Source organism: Blennius ocellaris (assembly GCF_963422515.1).
Source record: "Blennius ocellaris genome assembly, chromosome: 1".
Taxonomy (NCBI): Eukaryota; Metazoa; Chordata; class Actinopteri; order Blenniiformes; family Blenniidae; genus Blennius; species Blennius ocellaris.
Window position 1 is genome coordinate 19,742,084 of NC_137650.1, and position 20,113 is coordinate 19,762,196.

At 42.5% G+C, this 20,113-nt stretch overlaps 2 protein-coding genes across 2 annotated transcripts; both read right to left on the reverse strand.

Moving 5' to 3' along the window:
* Nucleotides 1–609: 609 nt before the first annotated feature.
* On the reverse strand, nt 610–9,760 carry dna2 (DNA replication helicase/nuclease 2; the record flags this gene model as incomplete). Its single annotated transcript, XM_080520790.1, has 22 exons — nt 610–765; nt 865–1,050; nt 1,198–1,287; nt 1,961–2,174; nt 2,354–2,443; nt 2,566–2,759; nt 2,847–2,939; nt 3,153–3,281; nt 3,416–3,525; nt 3,763–3,872; nt 3,990–4,103; nt 4,197–4,439; nt 4,538–4,729; nt 4,880–5,036; nt 5,715–5,829; nt 5,915–6,161; nt 6,268–6,390; nt 6,652–6,800; nt 7,470–7,653; nt 8,200–8,349; nt 8,465–8,582; nt 9,508–9,760. The coding sequence occupies 22 exons, from the start codon at nt 9,758–9,760 to the stop codon at nt 610–612; spliced, it is 3,417 nt and encodes a 1,138-aa protein (XP_080376916.1).
* Nucleotides 9,761–12,073: 2,313 nt separating this feature from the next.
* On the reverse strand, nt 12,074–14,146 carry LOC308149134 (uncharacterized protein; the record flags this gene model as incomplete). Its single annotated transcript, XM_080520803.1, has 3 exons — nt 12,074–12,790; nt 12,901–13,047; nt 14,039–14,146. The coding sequence occupies 3 exons, from the start codon at nt 14,144–14,146 to the stop codon at nt 12,074–12,076; spliced, it is 972 nt and encodes a 323-aa protein (XP_080376929.1).
* Between the last annotated feature and the right edge of the window lie 5,967 nt (nt 14,147–20,113).

Consider the following 20,113-nt stretch of genomic DNA (forward strand, 5'->3'; position numbering starts at 1 on the left):
CATTCAAACTCAAAGAAGTTCCTTATGAACAAATAAACTGCTCCGGGTCGCTGTATCTTGTTTCAGTGTAAAATGAACAACACGATCACGCGTCAGATAACATTTGTCCGTTTAGATCAGCAATAATAGAACCAATGCTAAATGCTGCCTGCAAAATGAAACAGAAGCTTTTAATGCACATGGTTGGTACATCTATTAAATACCTGAAAGTTAAAACAAAGCGACCTCCATTCAAATTAAATAGTTTTTACAGAGAACACCCCGACACGTCAGCCAGTCATTAACAAGCTGGAATTCTCTGCTCTGTCGAATTGAACCAGCCGTGCACTGCTCCGTTGTCGATATAGACCGGTGACATGAAACACCCTCCTGATTCGAGAGAGGAGTCCGTTCACAGGCACATGCTGGGGAAGAGCTGGTGGGCAGCAGGGGGAAGCTGGATCATGTAAAGAAGGAGTTAAGGGAAAGGAAACGTAGGAAAGAAAACAATTTGGTTTGGCGAAGGCATTCTTGTTCCTAACAAATTGCAAACAGACCAACCAGAAAGAGGAAGTGGCACTGAAGAACAGTGGTTTAGTAAGACGAGCACAATTATAATTTTTTTTTTTTTCAGGATATCATGTTCTCTTGCTGGAGATGGTTGAGCAGCTTCTCAACTGGTGTGTAGCGCCGCAGCGTTGTAGCGGAGCCCACCATCAGCAGCTTGTGCTTTGCCCTGGTGATGGCCACGTTCAGGCGACGCCAGTCCTTCAACAACTCCCCTAACTGAGCGGACGGACAGGAGAGAGAGAGTCGGGCCATGTTTCCTTTCGCTTCTCTGTCGGTTTGAGAGGCACAAAAGAGAAAAGACAAGCGAACCCTTACACTTCCTTCCTCTGTGGCGCTTCTGACGAAAGAGAGAATGATCAGACTTTTGTCCCGTCCTTGGTATCTGTCCACTGTGTTCACCTCCACCCCAACAAAAGCAGAGGACTGCAGCAGAGCGGAGATCCTCTTTAGCTGCTGCCTGTATGGGGCGATAACGCCTATATCACTGGGCTTGCACCCGGCCTGAAAAGAAGACGGACCAGGGCTCAACATGACCACATACACACACACACACACATGCACACACCTCCAATGATCAAATATTGACACTTTTTAGTTCTGGCAAATGTGTGACTCACTATGTCCCCAACACTTGCAGAATAACTGTACCTTTATCAAAAGTGAAAGCAACAAGTAGATGAGAGCAGCTTCAGTGTGATTGCTGATTCCTCCCTGTTCCACCGACTCCAGAGCAGGAACCTGAAACAAAAAACAGTGGAGTCAGCCAACGACCATTTTACATTCTCAAACAGTCCGACAGGAACAAGGGTGACGTAAAACAGACCTGTTGGTAAATTACAGTTGGGCCAATTTGTAGAGTTGTGAAAGTCCCTTTAGTCTGTGAAATTTCTACTCAACAGTCATTACCTCTGAACCTTTATTTCTTCTTCTATTGTGCTGCGGAATGCAAACAAATTCTATTAAACCATTTCTATGAAAAAAAAATTGCATTTATTATCAATACCAAAGCTTTTTTATTCACTATCCTTCCCTGATAGCATCCCATGCTTTGGATAGACACCAACGTTTTTTTTTTAACGTTATTATCATCAGTTAATAAAAGTGACTTGGGATCTCATGTCTGTGGAGATGATGGAACTGAAGCATTAAAAACAAAATTACCACATAGAAAAAAATAAAAATCAAGTCCTTTATTTGCCACAAACAATTATACACAGTGTATGTCATAAAATGTGTTTTGCACCTATTCTACACCTGTTCTACACCTGTTGTAAATAAATCAGAGTAAAAAAATGCTCGTCTTTTTTTTTAACAAAACAATGTTGGCAAAGTTCCAGCATCGCCTTCCTCAAATAAAGCAGTTTAAACTTACCTGAAATAAAAAAAATCTGCTGCACATAGATGTACCCACCATTGAGCAGTCCAGGAAGCAAACGGGGTTGCTCGGCAACAGCGCAGCTTGTATCCATGTCAAGTCGTGCTGGGGGCAAGTCTGAGAGTAGGAAGTCAACTCCGACTGGACGGAGAGCAGGGAGGGCAGGGTGAGCAGGGCCGTGGCCGTCCTCTCCGATCCACACTCCAGCCGCCCGTCATACATCAGAGAGTTGCTGAGAGACATGATGTCCCTGAAAAAAACACACCACAAACATGATTGAACAAAGAGGGAGAAATGAGGGCATCCAAACAGGCCGTGGTGTTTACTGGACAGAGAAAAGTTGTGTTGATTTCCGTTTAAAACATGGAGTAGATTCAGACTTCGTTCTTCAAAGTGAACATGCTGCAGTTGTGCAGGTTGTCTGGGTACCTGTTCATTCGGTACTGCACGTTGAGTTGAACTACAGCCTCGCTGTGCAGCTCCAGTCGCTTGAACAGACTTTCATCCATCCCAAGTGACCTAAAGGAAACAATTTTAATAAAAAGAACCAACCTTCCCCAACATATCTTCCTAATCTTCACATTTTAAAGGGATTTGAAATGATCAAGATTTCTGTCCACCAACAAGACAATGGACCTCACCTCGCCTCATGGTTTTGTACTATTGGCGGCAGTTGTTGATGGTCTCCAACAAGCACAAATCTCTTGGCGTAGAACAGAGGTCCCAGACAAATGGGCTGACTGATCTGTGACGCCTCGTCTATGATGCAGAAATCAAACTGGCGACGGGTGAAAATAGGATGCTTGATGCCCATACAGGTGGTCGCCACCACCAGCTGGAGAGATTGAAATGAAAAGTTTCACAAAACCTTGCATAATCTCAGCAGATATTTTAAGAGTACAATACTCCATAAACCTCGTACCTCTTTGTTATAAAGCTGCTCGAGCTCAGACAGAGTGTTAACCCCCTTTTTCCGCACACTTTCTTCAGCGTATGGCAGGATATCTGGATGAACCTAAAGAGAACGGAAAAGAAAGAAACATACAATAAATATAACCGGATATCGGCACAAATTATTGTGTGACAGTTGTCGAGTTTTAGCATGGATTTAAAATTTTATTTCAAGTTTTTTTTTATTCTTCAACTTAAAACTAAAATTTCCACAATGACACATTATTTTCTGCAATAAAAACAGTCTAGTAAGAACAGGACTTCAACTCTAACTCACCTTCTGTCCTTGTCCCAAACGCAGAAATCCCACCCGGAAACGTTTCAGCTTTAGAAGGATGTTGTCCACGGCAGAGTGGGTGTAGCTGGTCAGCAACACACTGAAACCACATGCATGCAGGATCCGGACCTGAGAAGGAGATAAAGCAGACATAAAAAGGTGGAGGAGAGAAGATTCGAGATCAAGTTTCACAAAGACGAAAGAACACTGAAATGTGTTTTTAAGTTTCAGATTAAATGACGGATCGTTGTCTGTAAAGTTACCAGAGTGCAGATGGTGGTGGTTTTGCCCGTACCAGGCATGCCCACAATCAGTGTATAGTCTTTGGACAACAACACTTTCTTCATGGCCTGCTTCTGAGGTTTGTTGAGACCTACAAAAGACACACACAAATCAAAAGAAAAACAAAAGAATGATCACATAAACATGTCTTAATATTAAAATACGCTGTAAAAAGTTGTGGAGACGTCAACTCTATTAACATGAGCTTTGAAATTGAAACTTCAAACATCTGCACACAATTCCAGAAAATCCCAGCATCATCCAAATTTCTGTTTGCGACCTGTGGTCATGGGCGATAAAACTGACACTATCCCAGGACAGGAGGTACCTTTGAGGATTTCAGCAACGGTGTCTTTGACTTCTCTGGGCAGGACAGAGCTGAGGTCAGAGATAAACTCTGGAGACTGAAGGTCAACAACCAGCTTCCTGAGACGATCACTGCACGGAGACACAGTTTCAACTGATTTGAGCCGTCACTCTGAGCCCCAACCACACGTCCACAATGTGTGAGAAACACGTTGGGTATACACCATAATGTACATGTGATGCACCGACCTGTCTGGACTGCTCGCCATCAGTCTGGACAGATTACTGAGGTGGGTGGCGAGACCTACCACGCCTTCATCGCTGTCCAGCCGAAACAACATGTCACCGAATTTTGACAAGTCCCTAGTGAACCAACGAAATGAGAAAATGGAAAAAAAGAGTTGAGTGAGCAACCTGACAGGTGAAATCAGCGGGTGAAGGTGGATTTGTTCTCACCTGTCCAGAGTGCAGCTGACCGACGTTCTGTTGACGTCCCGCAGGTAACCCGTGGCCAGGCCAAACAGACGGCCTCCCTGGTCACTGACAACGATGCGATCTTTGCTGGCCAGACCAACGTTGGTGGAGCTTTGTCGTGACGCGGCGCCAGTCTGCAGGAAGTGATGAAGGTAAACACCTTCAGACTGCACGGTCACCGCGCCTTTGAGCACCAGGTTCCCAACACAACTCCCACACTTCTCACTGGAAAAAACAAAACCCACAGTCAACGTCACAGTGAAATGAAACAACACACGTTAATCCATCACAAGAGTTTTCGATGAGCGGGGGCAGCTTCGCACCTTTCCTCGGGGCTCTGAAGCCACACGCGCCTTCGACTGTTCTTAGCCTCCATGGTGGCGCCTTCCAGACAACAGAGCAGCAGCCAATGGGAAAAATACTTCAGATGTGGCAAAGTCAAGTGACCAGTCTCTTCCTGCAGAAAGTCACGTACAACATCCCCACGGACGTCGGCAGAGCCTGGATCCAAAGCTCTGGGGAGAAGGTGAAGGCAGAGGCAGACACTGAATGATGTGAGACGTAATGGACAGAATTCAAAGCCAATCATTTTCTCAGCTGACCAACTCTTCAACATTTACGTCACTTCATCAGTACGGGACTGGAATTTGAATGAAAGTGTTCACCTCTCATATAAAGCGCAGTTCCTCCTTTGTGGACAGTATTGGCAGGTCTGTCTGTCTGTCAGGATATCAGGTAATGTGGAGAGGCGGCTCTGCGCCGCTTCCTTCCTCACACAGTTGTGTATATGATGGACAAATGTGTTTCTCAGTTTTATCAGCTCTGCCAGAACCGTTAAGAGAGAAAAAAAAACATTACAAAGGAGAGACTGCTGTCAGGCATTGCTCATGTAGACAAGACATTGATGGAAACTTATTTTATTGTTAAAGCAAGCTCTGTTATTGATGGAGATGCACGCCAACAAAGCAAAAGTGAAACCTTCGGTTTTCTGCATTCAATTGTTTTAGCCCATCTAAATCCAAGTCACAAGAACAGACCAAGAAAAAATTGTCGTTTATAATACCGAACAACAACGGTAAAAAAAAAATCCAAAGTCTTTGTTGAACATCCATTCAGAGGTGGAAATGGGAAATTAATTACTGAATACTCTCCAATTAGCTGGCCAAGGCATTCTCTCACCTTTTCCACCAGCACTTTGAATATCTTACCGACATGTTCGATAAAGATGTGGAGTACTTAATCGTTTCTATGATATTAGTTAAGTAACAATAATAATGCATGGGCTTTATAATTGCCTTTTTCAGGACACTCAAAGACGCTTTACAGTGCATCATTCATTCATTCCATACTGGACGGTGGTAAGCTACGCATGTAGCCACAGCTGCCCAGGTGGGGCAGATTGACGGAATGGAGGCGGCCAATCTGGTAAGTCTTGTGTGAAGCTGAATTGGGAGTAAAAACTTAAATTGTTAAGATGATTCCTTGAAACATGTACAGTACCTCTGCGGTCCATGTGACTCGGCACCACAGGGTGCATGTTGCCAGTCTTGAGATAAAGCAAGAAACCAGCTTCGGGGTCGTATCGCTCCAGGCTCATCAGTGTGTACAAAATCACCTACACAAACGGGGACATGCACTCTATAATATGAATTAAATGGATCTTTCACTTTTTGGAGCCGCACTGTGCCCCCTCCTCCCACCTGACTGCGATGTTCGATCGAGTTAGACTCCCTTCCAGTTTTCAGCTCCAGTGGGAGCGTCTTCTCCTCTGAACACCTGTGACTGCCGTTTCTTCCTCTTCGAATTTGGACCCGCGCCGTCACGTCGATTTTTCCTTTCAGGCCAAACCTCGGGGCCCAGACGTTCTCCTCTATGTCGGCCAGCTCTGTGATCGTCACCACCGACGTCGTCTCCTGACACCTGCCAGGAGCGCTGCTGTTGCTACGGCTGGAACCATGGAGTCAGATGGCAGGGATTTTAAAAGCTCATTTTTTGATGACCCTTTCATAAAGAGATTAATCTTTACATTACATAAAGGCGTGTGCGTACATACATTTTAAGGGCAACGGCTTTTGGCCCGGAAGGGTTGAGGTAATCTTTAGCCCAGTGCTCCAGTGAAGGCAGATAATCATGCATTTCCTGTTTCATCTCTTCCTGACAAACACCTAAACTGTACCTGCGAACAGAGAGAAACGCAAACATGACAACAAAAACAACAAAAACTATTAAGATGAACATGTAAAAATACACAGTGATTTCCTGCCCGGACCCTACAAGTGTCACTTTTCGCCAAGTGTCCAGCTTTTGACCACTTTCTTTGAAGCTTTATTTACGTCGGTAAAACATCATATTCGACTTTGACTGCCATTTTTAACGTCACATAGAACAAGAAGATCTTGCGCCTCCATATTATATAATGTACAATTAGGCCACTTACATGTCTCCGAGGTACCGAGGACTGCACAGCGCCTCATCAGCAAATGTGGACAATTTCTCTAAAGAAAAATCTTTCCTCCGAGTGGCTCTCTGGAAAACTTCATGGACCATGGTGCCGTTCAGCATTTGCTTGGAGCCACCGTCAAAGCTCTGCATCAAAGCAAAAAAAGCCAAACAATGAACATATAATTATAGAGCACAATAGTCATTCCTATTATGCCGAGGACGAGCCATGTGGAGTATTTATGATTTCAAGCACGGATCCCTGAAGGGATTCCACAGGATAAACAAATGTGAAGTAGAACTATGATTCCTAATATCATTAAAATGATTTTCTGAAGTCAAACACCTGCTGGTTTAGGAGAAGCTATTTACAAGTAACATCTGATAGTATATAACGCTGCAGATGATCTACTAGAATTAAAATCTAACAGTGATCACATTCGTAACGTAAAAGAAAAGTATCGAGCAGCTTAAGGCATAAGGTTTCTACACCGCACTGCACACAATGGTGTGTTTTGTTTTTTTCAGTTTGTGTTTGTACTGCAGCAGACTTGAGATGAGCAGGGACAGAGCCAGATACCAGTGACTAAATGATTAAGTTGATGATTTCATCCAAGTTTCTTTGACGAAGTCAACAGAATTTTACCCGATACTTGTAGGAAAAGGAGAAACTTAATTTATGTTAGTCACTTATATAGCTTGCAGCCGTCAATTAAATACCACATTCATCCCTTGGATACAGAGGAAGGCCTTAAAGCCCTCTTCCAATTATATAATTGATGGCGTACATAAAAAAATCCCCGTAAGGTCTTTTACCTTGAACATATCTCCGAGGACTGCACGCCTCATGCAGCGGATGGAACTGGAGATGCTGGTACCCGAGACGAGACTATCGGGTAGCAAGACCAGGAAGCCCTGCTCCCTGTCCACCAACCAGGATCCGCCATCGCAGTGGCCCTCCAGATGCACCACGTCACCACAGCAAACGGGCGTCATCTCCCTGAAGACACCCAGGATAAATTGGTTTTAGACGTTTCTGAAGAAACGATGAGCGCCCCAAACATGAACAATGAATCATGAAAAGGTGTCATGATCCACATCAACACACGTGGTTTATACTGTCACATCATCCAGACCAGAGACGGGCAACTTGGCGCCTGCATGGGAAATCTAAAGAGGCGCTAAATTATTGGTTTCACAGGTGACATAAACAGTGAATGGGTTTAAATCAGCTACCTGTAGTAATTACTCTCAAAGTACATGTGGCAATAAATCTTCGAGTGAAAAGATTTACAGCCATACAGTCATTCTCCTTGAATTAGTAGCCTTCCGCAATAAAGGTTTAAACACTGCCTCAGTTCACTTCTCTTCATACTACAATGTCTTATGCACTAATCTTAATCTCCTCTCTTACAAGTCGACGTTGAAAAGTTGACACGAGTAAACTCGGGCTGCATCGGGGGGGAACTGAAGGAAGGAGTGAGTGTGAAAGCTGTGGAGGTGGAAATATGTTGCGAGGGTGGCCAGGCAACGCAGACAGCATTACCAGCCGTCTTTTAGCAGACACGTCTCTGTTGGGTGAAGAGTCTTGGAGCAAGTGACGCTCAGAATTTTCTTGCCAGGCTCCTCCTCCACATCCAGCACCCAGTAGCGGTTGTTGAGGCCCCCGGATAGGATCACGTGGTCCGGTATCTTACTGTGGGGGACAGAGCAGGCTTTCCTCATACAAGCACAGCGACGTTTACATTTTGAGGAAATTCATCGGGACATTTACAACAGTTTGTGTGAGACGAGCTGAATGAGCAGCTCACCGAGGTTTTTTGGAAACGTCCTTTGTCACAAGACTTCCGTTATGATCCATCTGCTCTGCGAACCAGCTCTCATCAAAGTGCTCCTCTGTGGGACATTCAGGTGCCACTCCTGTATTTTCTTATTTGGACAACGGGGGAAGCAGAGATGTGAAAGCAACAGAAGCTAAAAGATATGAAAAGGGAGAGACACTCCAACAATATGATTAACGTCCGGGTTAATATGATGAAATTACTTTCTTCATCATGCTGCAAAAAAACAGCACAGGCAGGATGAGTGATGAGTGTCAGGGCTGATGAGTGACGGACTGAACGAATGTCTGCTTGTCAGCCAGAGCTGCTGAGATGTTTGGTGTGAAGACAGCTTTCCTGTCTCAAAGACATCAGAGAAGCTGAAACCAAGTAACCCTTTTAACACATGGAACTATATTTTGACACCATGAAATGACTTTTTTTGCTTTGGAAACACGCATTTGAAAGTGATTCTGCTCATTTTCCCCTCAATGATTTCAAATTTCAATATAATTTTTTCCACAGTATTGAGAAACTTGTGTTGCACATATGAATCTTGTTTGAGGCTAGAAGGTTGTAATGTTGACATTGTGGAGGTAATAACTCGAATGTCGACATCAAGTTCCATTCCTCAGCTTTCTATTTTTATAGTTGTGATACACTAGACTTCATATATTGTCTGGCTGCTCTGTTATTCAGTTCACTGTGACATTTACATGTACGATATAATTTTTTTTTTTAAAAGGGGCATAACACTAAATCAATCATACTTTATGCAACCTTGATAGAAATTCTTGTAGTTTTCTTTTATTTGAATGATCAGCAGAACTGTTTAAATGTAGACTTCATTAAGTGAACCGTTTTTAATCTACAGTTTCTTGCCGGAGTCAGACATCGGCTTGCTTGGTTGTTCCCGCTACACATTTGTAGACATACGAGGCCACCTGCTGTATTTGACAGTGAAAAATTAGCACGTTTGTAAAATAAACCAAACAAAAAAAGGAAAAAAGGGAAGTGGATGGTGATCTGTGTACCTCCAACTTGCCGCTGATCTGATGCCTTGGCGTTTTCTCCGTCTCCATCCGATGGTTTTGGAGTTTCCTGCTCTCTGGGATCGGCTTTCCCACCCAGAGCCTTTATGACCGTCGATGCACTGACCTCGGCCACAGGATCAGAGAGACCATGTGCTTTCTGCTCCGTTACTGCAGTGAGACCAGGATTTCCCTTGTCTTCTGTAGACTTTGGCTTTTCCTCCCGGCAGTGGCCAGTGACCCGCTTCGGCTGCATCAGTGCGTTTCTGACAGATTGAAAATGCGCTTCGGCACCTCGACTGTGCTCCAGTGACCCGCTGGACTTGTCACCAGAAGCAGGAAGTTTCTTCACAGGCCCGGGTGGTTTTAGACTTCTACCCGAGGGGCTGATCCTCTGAGCGACTGGTGACAAAGAAATAATATAGCTTGATCTCTTGGCTTTCTGGGATTCTTCAGGTGGGCTCAACAGTCTTTTGAATGGTCCACAGACACCATCTCCTCTGGTAGTTCTTCCTTCCGCCACAGTGGCTCCCCTCGGCATTCTCAGACCTTTAGAGCGGGGACTACGACAGACGGGAGACAACTGGCCCAGCTTTGCAGAGAACAACACATCTCTGCTCCACGGTGTGTCCTGTACGCCTGCCTCTGTTCCACACGGCGATCGAGGAGGTCTCACTTGACTGTTTGGGGTTTCAGGTACAAAAAAAAGATCGGAGGGAGAAGAAGGTATGTTCTCAAGGTCCCTGAGGACTTTTTGCTTTGGCGGGGTGTGGAGCGGAATTGGAGGATTTCCAGTATCTTTAACTGGAGGGTCAGTCTTGATGAGTGCAGAGGCAAAGACTGAGAATTTGGTGGAAGGTGACGAGTCCTAACAAAAGAAATAATCAAATCTTTTAATGCAAAAAAGGAAAATTAATATAACTTCACAAAGGGGACACAAAGGGGAGAAATAACTTGCCATGATGAGTTGATAACATTTCTACTGCTGTCTGATACCTGGCTGATGTAGTATGAATTGTCTTTACCAAGTTTCTATTCTTTATACGAAACCTCAAATTAGACATACAGAAAATCTGAAACAAAATGTATCCAAAATCGATTCAAGTTATTTTCGATGGGAAAAAAAAACTTGGGATGTTTTTGAGACTAAATGGGTTAAAGTGCATTAAAGCCGTTTACATTTATGCATTAAACTAAACTACAACAAAATCAACAAGTTTTGGGTTTTTTTCTTACCTTCTGGTTTTGGAGGGAAAAGAATGATGAGATGTTTTTCTGGCCTCCAGGTAACTTTAAGAAACCCCAAAAGAAATGCAGTAAAATTAGACAAAACAATGCACAGGTGCAATTTGTTTGTCGCGTGATTCAGTGCTTCGAGGTGCAAAGAGTAAAGAAAATATATGACAGGAAATTACACAAACTGTCCTTGCAGGTACAGATACGATTACTAAAACAAATAAAAAAAAAAAAGTACAAAGTTCACTTCTAATCCAGTTTTCACTGCCAGTTGGCGTCGGTCAGTTCAATTAATCTGTATAAAGTATCCATATTCAAAACACATTTTTCATATAATAAACTATTCAACAAAAACATCACAGGTCATTTATAAAAGTAACAACTTACATTATTTGTAAATTGTACTAAAGTACAAGTGAAATAAAAGAAAATCTTTATATGTTCTGGCAGGAGAAGAAACAGTTGACAGTACAGACAGCAGGTCGGTGATTAATGATTAATGAGGACATTCTGATGTCCCCAGCAGAGACTCACCTTGGCTTTCTTCACTCTGGTCCTGTTCATCGTGACAGGTTTTTATCTTCACAGTTGTTTCTCAGAAATATGTTCCAGTGTGACTGCAGCAGAGGGGGAACGGAGGCTGAACCTCCGCAGCAGCAGCGAACGTTCCTGCTTCTTGGATCCTCAAAATGCTCCGCATCTCCGGGTTCCTAAAAAGCCCGACCAGCGGCAAGTTGCCTTGCCTCTCCGTTAAAACCCACTGTGGTGCTTCGGGATCCGGGGATTAACCCTAAACACTGATATTCAGACGTCTCTGCCGGGTTTTCGTCTGACGCGCCAATTTTGGGTTGTATTTTCGCGGACCGGAAGTGGCGTTGCATGACTTCCGTTGACTGTTTCTCCTCAACCGATCTCAAACTGAAAGATACTTCAACATGTCCTGATGATTAAATTGTTTGGTTTTTTTTTTCCCCCTCAGGTCTGATTGTGAGAACACTTCAGATAAAGTATTTTCTATTCTTTCTTGTATTTTGTAACTAATTAGTTGTACTCGATGCTCCCTGCTTAATAGAGTAGAAGAGAGAATAAGTCACTAAAACATTCAGTATATTAAGACGAGGCAAGAAATATGGATACTTGTAGATGGCACATTTATTAGATTTGAAAACATTTGTCACGTTGGTTTATTGTGTGAAACTGTGTGATCTCTGTGACATGAACCTCTGAAGAAAAACACAAAAACAAAATAATTTACATAAAGCTGACTATTATTGATCATTTTGAAGAAGGTGGGAATATCCCCTTGGTCTGCTTCTGTACCATGTTTGTCAAGTTAACAGTTCAAGATTTTCTTTTCCTCTTCTTTATCTCCTGTGTGGGTTTTTGTGTGAATGATTAAATGGGAGCGCCGAAAGAACTTCTTTCCACAGTCAGCGCAGCTGTAAGGTCTCTCCCCAGAGTGGGACTTCGTATGGCGAGTGAGATTAGACTGGGCACTGAATTTCATGTTACACAGAGTACAGCCGTACGGCTTCTCTCCAGTGTGAACGATCGTGTGCTTGATCAAGTCAGCTTTTTCCCTGAAGCTTTTACCACATTCCACGCAGGCGTGAGGCTTCTCCCCTGTGTGGATTCGTATGTGAGCGTTCATGTTTCCGACTTGTGTGAATCCCCTGCCACAAAAGCTACACGTGTAAGGTTTCTGTCCGGAGTGGGAGTTCATGTGGGTCTGCAGATACGAGCGCTGGATGAAGCTCTTCCCACACACAACACAACTGTAGGGCTTGTCTCCCGTGTGCGTCTTCACATGTCGAGTCAAGATGGATTTGAGCCTGAAATTCTTGTTACAGGTGGTGCAGGTGTACGGTCTGTCCGCCGTCTCACCGCCGCCCTGTGTTTTCTTTGTGTTTGAGCCTTGTCCTCCACTGCCCCGACATTCGTCATCACTGACTTCACGAATCTGACCGTGGTCACTCGGCTCCGGTGCACCACAGTCTTCTTCAATGGGCCGAGACGAGCAACTGGCCCAGCAGTCCTCCACTGTTTCACTCTGGTGTGCCGAAGGTGTTTCACACTTATCAGCGCTCTGCACAGAGATTATATTAAACACAGTGTCTTTGAAATCAACCTCCTCCTGATTTTCGGAGGTCTGAGAATCACACAGCCCCGAATCTTCTTCCCCTTCTTCTTCTTCTTCTTTGATGTGTGGAAGCTCTTGGCCATCTTCACACTGGTCAAGCCTTGTCTCCTCCCAGTGATCCCGTGCCGAGGGGTCGTCCTCCGCTGGGACAACGGGCTGGACAGTGGCTGCAAAGTTACAAAGAAAATTACCTTTCAACAGAACAATATCAGACTTTAGCTGAACAGATCTGTTAGACGTTTTGAAAATACACCTTTTTAAGTTCGATAATTATGGCTGACGGTGGTCAACTGGCCACCTGTCCAGGTTGCACCCTGCCTTTACCTATAGTTAAATGGGATTGGCTCCAACGCCCTGCAGTCCTGAACAGGATCAAGTCCTAGAGACTTTATTCTTAACAGAAAACTCAAATTTAAAAAAAATCCTCAAAAACTATGCATGTGTATTAAATGTAAAATACTTTATATAGGAGTTTTACTGTTTGAATGAAATTACGAGAAAAATAAACTTTCAGTAGTATTCTGATCATTAATTACTAACAAGCTCCTGCCTAGACATAAAGAGAATTGAAATGCGGTGCAGGACAAATGTAATACAATAATGTAAATAATACAATAGGTCGTCCGCTGATTAAAAAAAAAAAAAGATCAGAAGAGCAACAGTGGCACAAAGGATATGTGAAAAGTTGCTCCTAAAGGACATCAGATCTCTTTGCTATTTGCACCCATAACAAATAAGTAAATGTACTGTAAGTTTAATCAATAAGATACAATGAAAAAAGACAGAAAATGTTAACCAAAATGCTGCTTGAAGTGGTCTGTTAATTATTAAATCAATTTACAATTATACAATCATACTGAACACACACTGACTGTGTGTGTCCAGTATAATTAGAGTGAAGCAACACACACACAAACACACGCACACAATAAACACTCTGCCACTGACAGCCATTTTGCCCCCCCCCTTCTGTTTAGGGAAGCAAAACGGCTCCGGTGGTGGGGGGTCCCCTACAGCCTGCAGCTTGACAAACAGTAACGTGGTAGAACTAGTAACGAGATTACATCCCCGGTGGTGAACGCGCCCTCCCTCCCTGTTGTTGTTATTACCTGTCCACGCGCAGCGCGTGTGCTGGTGCACGCGCTCTGAACGCCGCACTTCCTCCTCAAACTCCCGGATCGTCATTTCGAACACACTGTAGATTTCCTCCACCGCTGCCTTCAGCCGCTCGTGGACCAGAGTTTTGAGATGATCCGTCTTCCACATGATCGTCCCTTAGAGAAGATCTCCACTATGTTTGGGCGAGATGACAGGAGCTAGGCTTCCCTCGGGTTGCCAGATATCAAGACAAAAAGCAGGAAACTCAACTTTCAGATATGTGACTTTCTCCTGGTGATGTATGCATTAAAGCTGACGTCACAATGAAGAGTGGATGAGTGATGAATAGAATAACAGGAGTCGTGATGATTTTGCTGATAAATGTGCAACAAACAGCCATTCATTTTCATAAAATATTCATATAATCCCACTTATAAGAGGATATTTTACCTGAAAATAGGGAAATAGACACTGGAGCACGTCAGCTCTGTGTTTATGCTTTAATGGAACACATTTTAAAACGAGTTTCACTCTTAAATGTTGTGCTGCGACTTGTGACACATCTGTATTAACACACACACACACACACACACACACACACACACACACACACACACACACACACACACACACACACACAAAGGAAGTGTGGTAGAAATAGAAAACTTTAAAAACATTTCTGAATGTATCACCAGAAAAAACCCACTATTGTAGGTTTCCCTTTGATAGAGGTGGTGTTTGGACTTTAGAAACATTATAACAAAAATAAAAACCAAACAAACAATAACAATCATTTGGCCAATGACAAACGTCATTATTTACAAATAGAAATTCATGGACAAGAATCCTCACTTTACTGTATTCAATATTTAGTTTTGACTCGACATAATTTCAATTGTAATCTTCTAAAATAATAAAGAAAACACTAGTGATGTTACAGGTTAACTTGGCCATCATAAACACGTGTTCTCCTCACTTAAACTAAAAATATACGCACAAAAAAAAGAAAAAATATGGACGAAAAGGAAAATTATAGACAGCTGGTTCAAGTGAACTTTTGGAACGACAGGGAGCAATGGTAAATCAACTGCAATCGGAGGACAGACATGGCAACACAGCGTGTTGCTGAGGCACACAATGGATCCAGCAACACCCCCCTCTCTTTGCAATTGCTTCTCTGCCATCTATCGGTCATAAAACAACACTGAGAAACAAAACCACGGGAATCCATGCCATGACGAGTCTTGAAAGTTTTCATCAAGTACTGTTCCCATGGTAGGCCTCCAAATCCATTCAAAGAATTTTGATCATTTTCAATTTCCTGTACCTGCTTGAGCGGCATCCTCATGTCAATAGTAAACTGGATTCGTAGTTGCTGACCAGAAGATGGCAGCAGATATCAAAATATAACAAAACTGTCTTTATCACACGTGGAGTCACAGCACGAGATAAAGACAGTTTAACAATTAACAAGTTACCTCATCAATTGTGTGCTTGTATTATTCAGGTATACTACTTGAAGTCAGAGCAGCAAACAACAAACCATTGTTCTATCAATATAGCATGTCTACAATTAAAACGTTTGATATAGTTGCCGTTAAAACATTTTTGCTTTATATTTTATGCAGGCACTCCACATTTTATGTTGTGTTTATCCGTGTCTTTGTGTTCTGCCAAGCCTGTGACAAATACCAGAGATGCCACACACCGATTGTCTGTTTAGACGCTAGGAGGAGAGTCCACTGCTGGACAATAACATACCAGTGGGGGGCCCACACACACACACACACACACACACACACACACACACACACACACACACACACACACACACACACACACACACACACACACACACACACACACACACACACACACACACACACACACACACACCTCTCGGTGCGGCCACTGTGTAAACTTTCAAACTTTACACTGCCAGGGTGACAGGTCCTTACACGGTGCTCAGGCGTCACGCAGCCGTCTATCTGCTCCTGACAGCCAGCTCAAATTAAAAACGATTTTATGCCACAACGTTTAGCTTCTCACGCCTGGCTTATGTCCTCTGCTGTCAGCCAAATGGACAATAAAAACCTAAAGTAAATTCAGGGACCTGAAATCAATGTCCTAACTGGTGGCGATTGTGGAAATGTCCTTGTCATCCACTCAGGCTCAGTATCCGGTGTGTTTACACTGCACACTTCAGTGTCACTTAAACACACAATTGCCTTCAAAGATATTGCAGAAGAAAATTGTACATTTCAATGTGCCAACAAGCTCTTTCATTTAATAATAAATAAATAAATAAATAAATAACAAACAGATTTCCGTTTCGACTTCTGCTTTTGTTATAAAACTACACATGGACGAATTCATTGTTGTTTCATTGTTCAAAAACACATCAGTGAAAGCATTCTGGCATCAGGTATAGTATCACATTCCCTATGTTTACATTGACAACCATGAATTGAAGGTAATCCGGGATTATACCAAAATGGTGTGGCCTCTTTGCTTCTGCTTTTCAATTCAGCTCAGAAGTTCAAATCATAGCGGGGCTCCTGCAGTTATTCTTCTCACACATATGAAAGGTAGTGCTGAAATTAAAAGATTCTTTGGAGCGGTGATGCAGACTCTAACAAGAGAGGAACATGTTTAATGTTCTGTATGCACACTGTACCAGTGACCTGCTCTGCTGAATTTGACAGGAGTAATTATTTCATTAAATAGGCACGTATTCCCACAAAATGGATATGTAGAATTCAATTGAGAGCTCGGTTGTTCATTGTAATCAAAGGTAATCTTGCATAATTAATACTCCTGAATGTAAAGGTACTTTAATAGGGTTTAAAAAAAAAAATGAAATGATAGCATAACATGAAATTAATAATGATAACTAACTTCCATGTAGATGCTTCAGGCTGTGGCCTTTGGTGTCGCTGAATCTCTTATAACAAATATCTGCTTAAATCAAATTTCTGATTTGAGCTGTGAGAAAGTCTTGTAACTACAAAATAAAGCAGAAGCAATAACCTATATATTAGCTCAATGGAGCTTATTTCCTCAAACATACAGACATTGTGACACTCAGAATGAACAAACAGAAAGAGCTTTGAAAGGTTAAGATGTATTTCGTGCTTTTGTGAGATTTATTTGACATATAAGACCGAGCTATCTGGGGTTTCATCTGGTCACATGTTCCACATGTTGGCTTTTCATTGTCATCTCAGACAGCTGTTGATTTGCATCGGGAAACTGGTGTGTTTTCTTTGTGTACTCTTGTTGCATGAGAGGAGGACAACAATAATGTGGATAGAACATTTGCATATATGTATATTGTTAAAGGGATTTAAAACACCAATGGTGTTTTAAATCCCTTTAAAAATTAGTAGAACCATAAATATGAGATGTTTTTTTGTGATTCCTGAAAAAGGGCTTTCGATACATCAAGTTGAACTTTGCCATATATTAAAGATGCAGAGATTGAAAATCAGTGTGAGTCGCTCACTGGCACCTTACGTACTTGTTTGATGGTCTTTCAGATTATGTGTGAGGAGGTGACTTAGTCACACGAATATATGTGTGGCTTCACATTATGTGAGCATTTCATGATGAGGGGACAAAAAGACAGGCTTGGATGATGTAAATAACACATTTCAAAGTGAAGTAAGGGGAAACACTTCGGTTTCACATGCAGTAACTATGGTTAAGGTTTGGATTAGTGGAGCGTGTGTGTGTGTGTGGGTGTGTGTGTCAGTTAATGGTCTTGGTCACTGTAGGGGGTATTCATAATCATGCAGCATATGATAGTGCCAATCTGAGCAGCTCATAATTACATGGTGTGGCATGAGCTTCAGCTGCATGAAGTAACATTGTTTGACGGATTAAATATAGCCTACATGTTTCCTTTTTTCACAAAGTGAACAAACCCAGTTTGTCCCTAACTTTTAAGTTCAACATGTTCTGTGTAATTTGCCCAGTGTTAATTGCTACAATGCTTTTGGTTTGAGAAAGAATGCATGGGGGGGGGGGGGGGGGTGACACAAGATCTATACAGAAGTTTTCATTGCGCAATTGAATTACAAGATGATAGAAATACAATGAACGGAGGCACACTGCACGGCGATATACTGTAGCAGATAAGTCCGATATAAAAGAAGAGCAAAACAGATGTTCAGACTCGGAGAGACTTTTAAAGGTCAGACCCAGAAGAGCATCGAAAAACGAAGGGAAAAGAAGAGAGTCGGAAGTAACATGAAACATGTTGTGAAATTGGTTTGAAATTGGTTTCATTATTTTGTCCGGCAACGCCTGAGGTTTAGATGGCACCCATGAAATGTATTATTTTGGTGCCTGTGACGGAGAGCTACTGGGTCGGTTCAGGTTCCCTCTACATACATTACATTTCATGAATAGTTCATTAAATACACCAAGACTGCTATATTGTTGAGTGGAAATTTCAATGGAGTTTTTTTTTTTTTCCCCTCTCTGCATCATTAAAACTCCAACACACTGTTCAATGTATTGTTGCTCAAGGCTCATTGAAATCTTTCCATGTTAATTAAAACCAGATATGGAGAAATGGCCTCCGGTTTGGCTCCGTTCCCATTCTCTGGTGTCTGCAAGTCCAATTCCAAAGACGACTCATTTTCTAGTTTCCCACTGGGAAGATGGGATCAGGAAGATCGTCATCGCCAGATGTCAGTTTTACTGACTGTTTCACAGCATGCATTTTAAGATAGAAACATCAAACGCATGAAAATTAATTTAATAAACCTGAAATAAAGAAATTCTGTTCACTCATCAATGAAGGATGTTTGTGACGAGAAGACTTTGCTAAAGAGGCTGCTGTGGAAAATGGAGCATCTTCAGCATCACTTCCAGCAATGGAGACCTTAAAAATGACCAATAGACTCCTGAGTTTGACAGCAGCTGCACCTATGTTGACATGGAAAGAAAGTCAATGTTCAGAAGGAGAAAATAACAGAGTTGATTAAAAACTACTGTAATTACCTGCAAAACTCACGAAGGACGAGCTCCGAAGCACTACTGAGTGTTTAATGGGCCACACATGACTGAGCACATTTTAAAGCTCAATCATTAATAAGTAGAGAGAGATTGAAAGGTCAGTTCAGTCAGGTATTCAGGTGCTTCGCTGAGTGCGCCCCGCTAATGAGTCCACCAAAGAACAAATGTCTCTTTGTCTCTGTCCTCCCCACCCCTGCTCCCTCCCCAATCTAATCTTTTGTTTGAAATGGCACAGACACGGGCATGTAACAAAAGACGGAAAAAAAAAAAGACTAAAACTCCACCGTATGTTACGACAACTGGATTTCAGCAGAAATTATCTGGTGCTGAGCGCCAGACTCTGCAGGTTTAGAAAACACAGTCTCACAACTGGAAGTCAAACTTTGGATACTGTGACGCAAAGCTGCCACTCAGATGAAGCAAAGCCTTAAAAGAATATTACTTTTTATATATTTATACCTCCTGCAGCAAGAGGACACATTGTGTCAATCGTGTATTTATTTTTTTATCGCTGCTTTATAATGTAAAAAAACTAAGAAAATACAAATAGCTACAGACAAACAAAAGCCACGGTCAATGAGCTTTTATATTCAAATCACTGCTCACTACCTGACCATAACAAGACCAACTGACCAACACGAGAGGAAAAAACACACAACAATGTGATTATTGCACGGTTGTCTTGTGGTTACCAGGTCACTCATAATGTTGTGGGCTGCTTGGGATGTATTTGATAGTAAAACAGGCATTTTTTCCAATGTGTGCTCATCTTATCCCTTCAATGTTGGAATTCCTGATGTTTTCCACATAATAAATTACGAATGTGAAAAGCTGTTGGGCTGCCTCAGAGTGGTGCAGTGGTCAGTGGGTTCACATTGGAGCAGGAATTTTCTGACATGTAACAACTTGTTATGTTTCTTTTTTTTTTATGTTCGCTCAATGCATGTGTGGATTTTCTGTAGGTTTTCTTCTCACAGTCCACAATCATGGATTTAGGTTATCTGGGGACTTAAAATTGTATAGCGGTGTGTGTGTGTGTGTGTGTGTGTGTGTGTGTGTGTGTGTGTGTGTGTGTGTGTGTGTGTGTGTGTGTGTGTGTGTGTGTGTGTG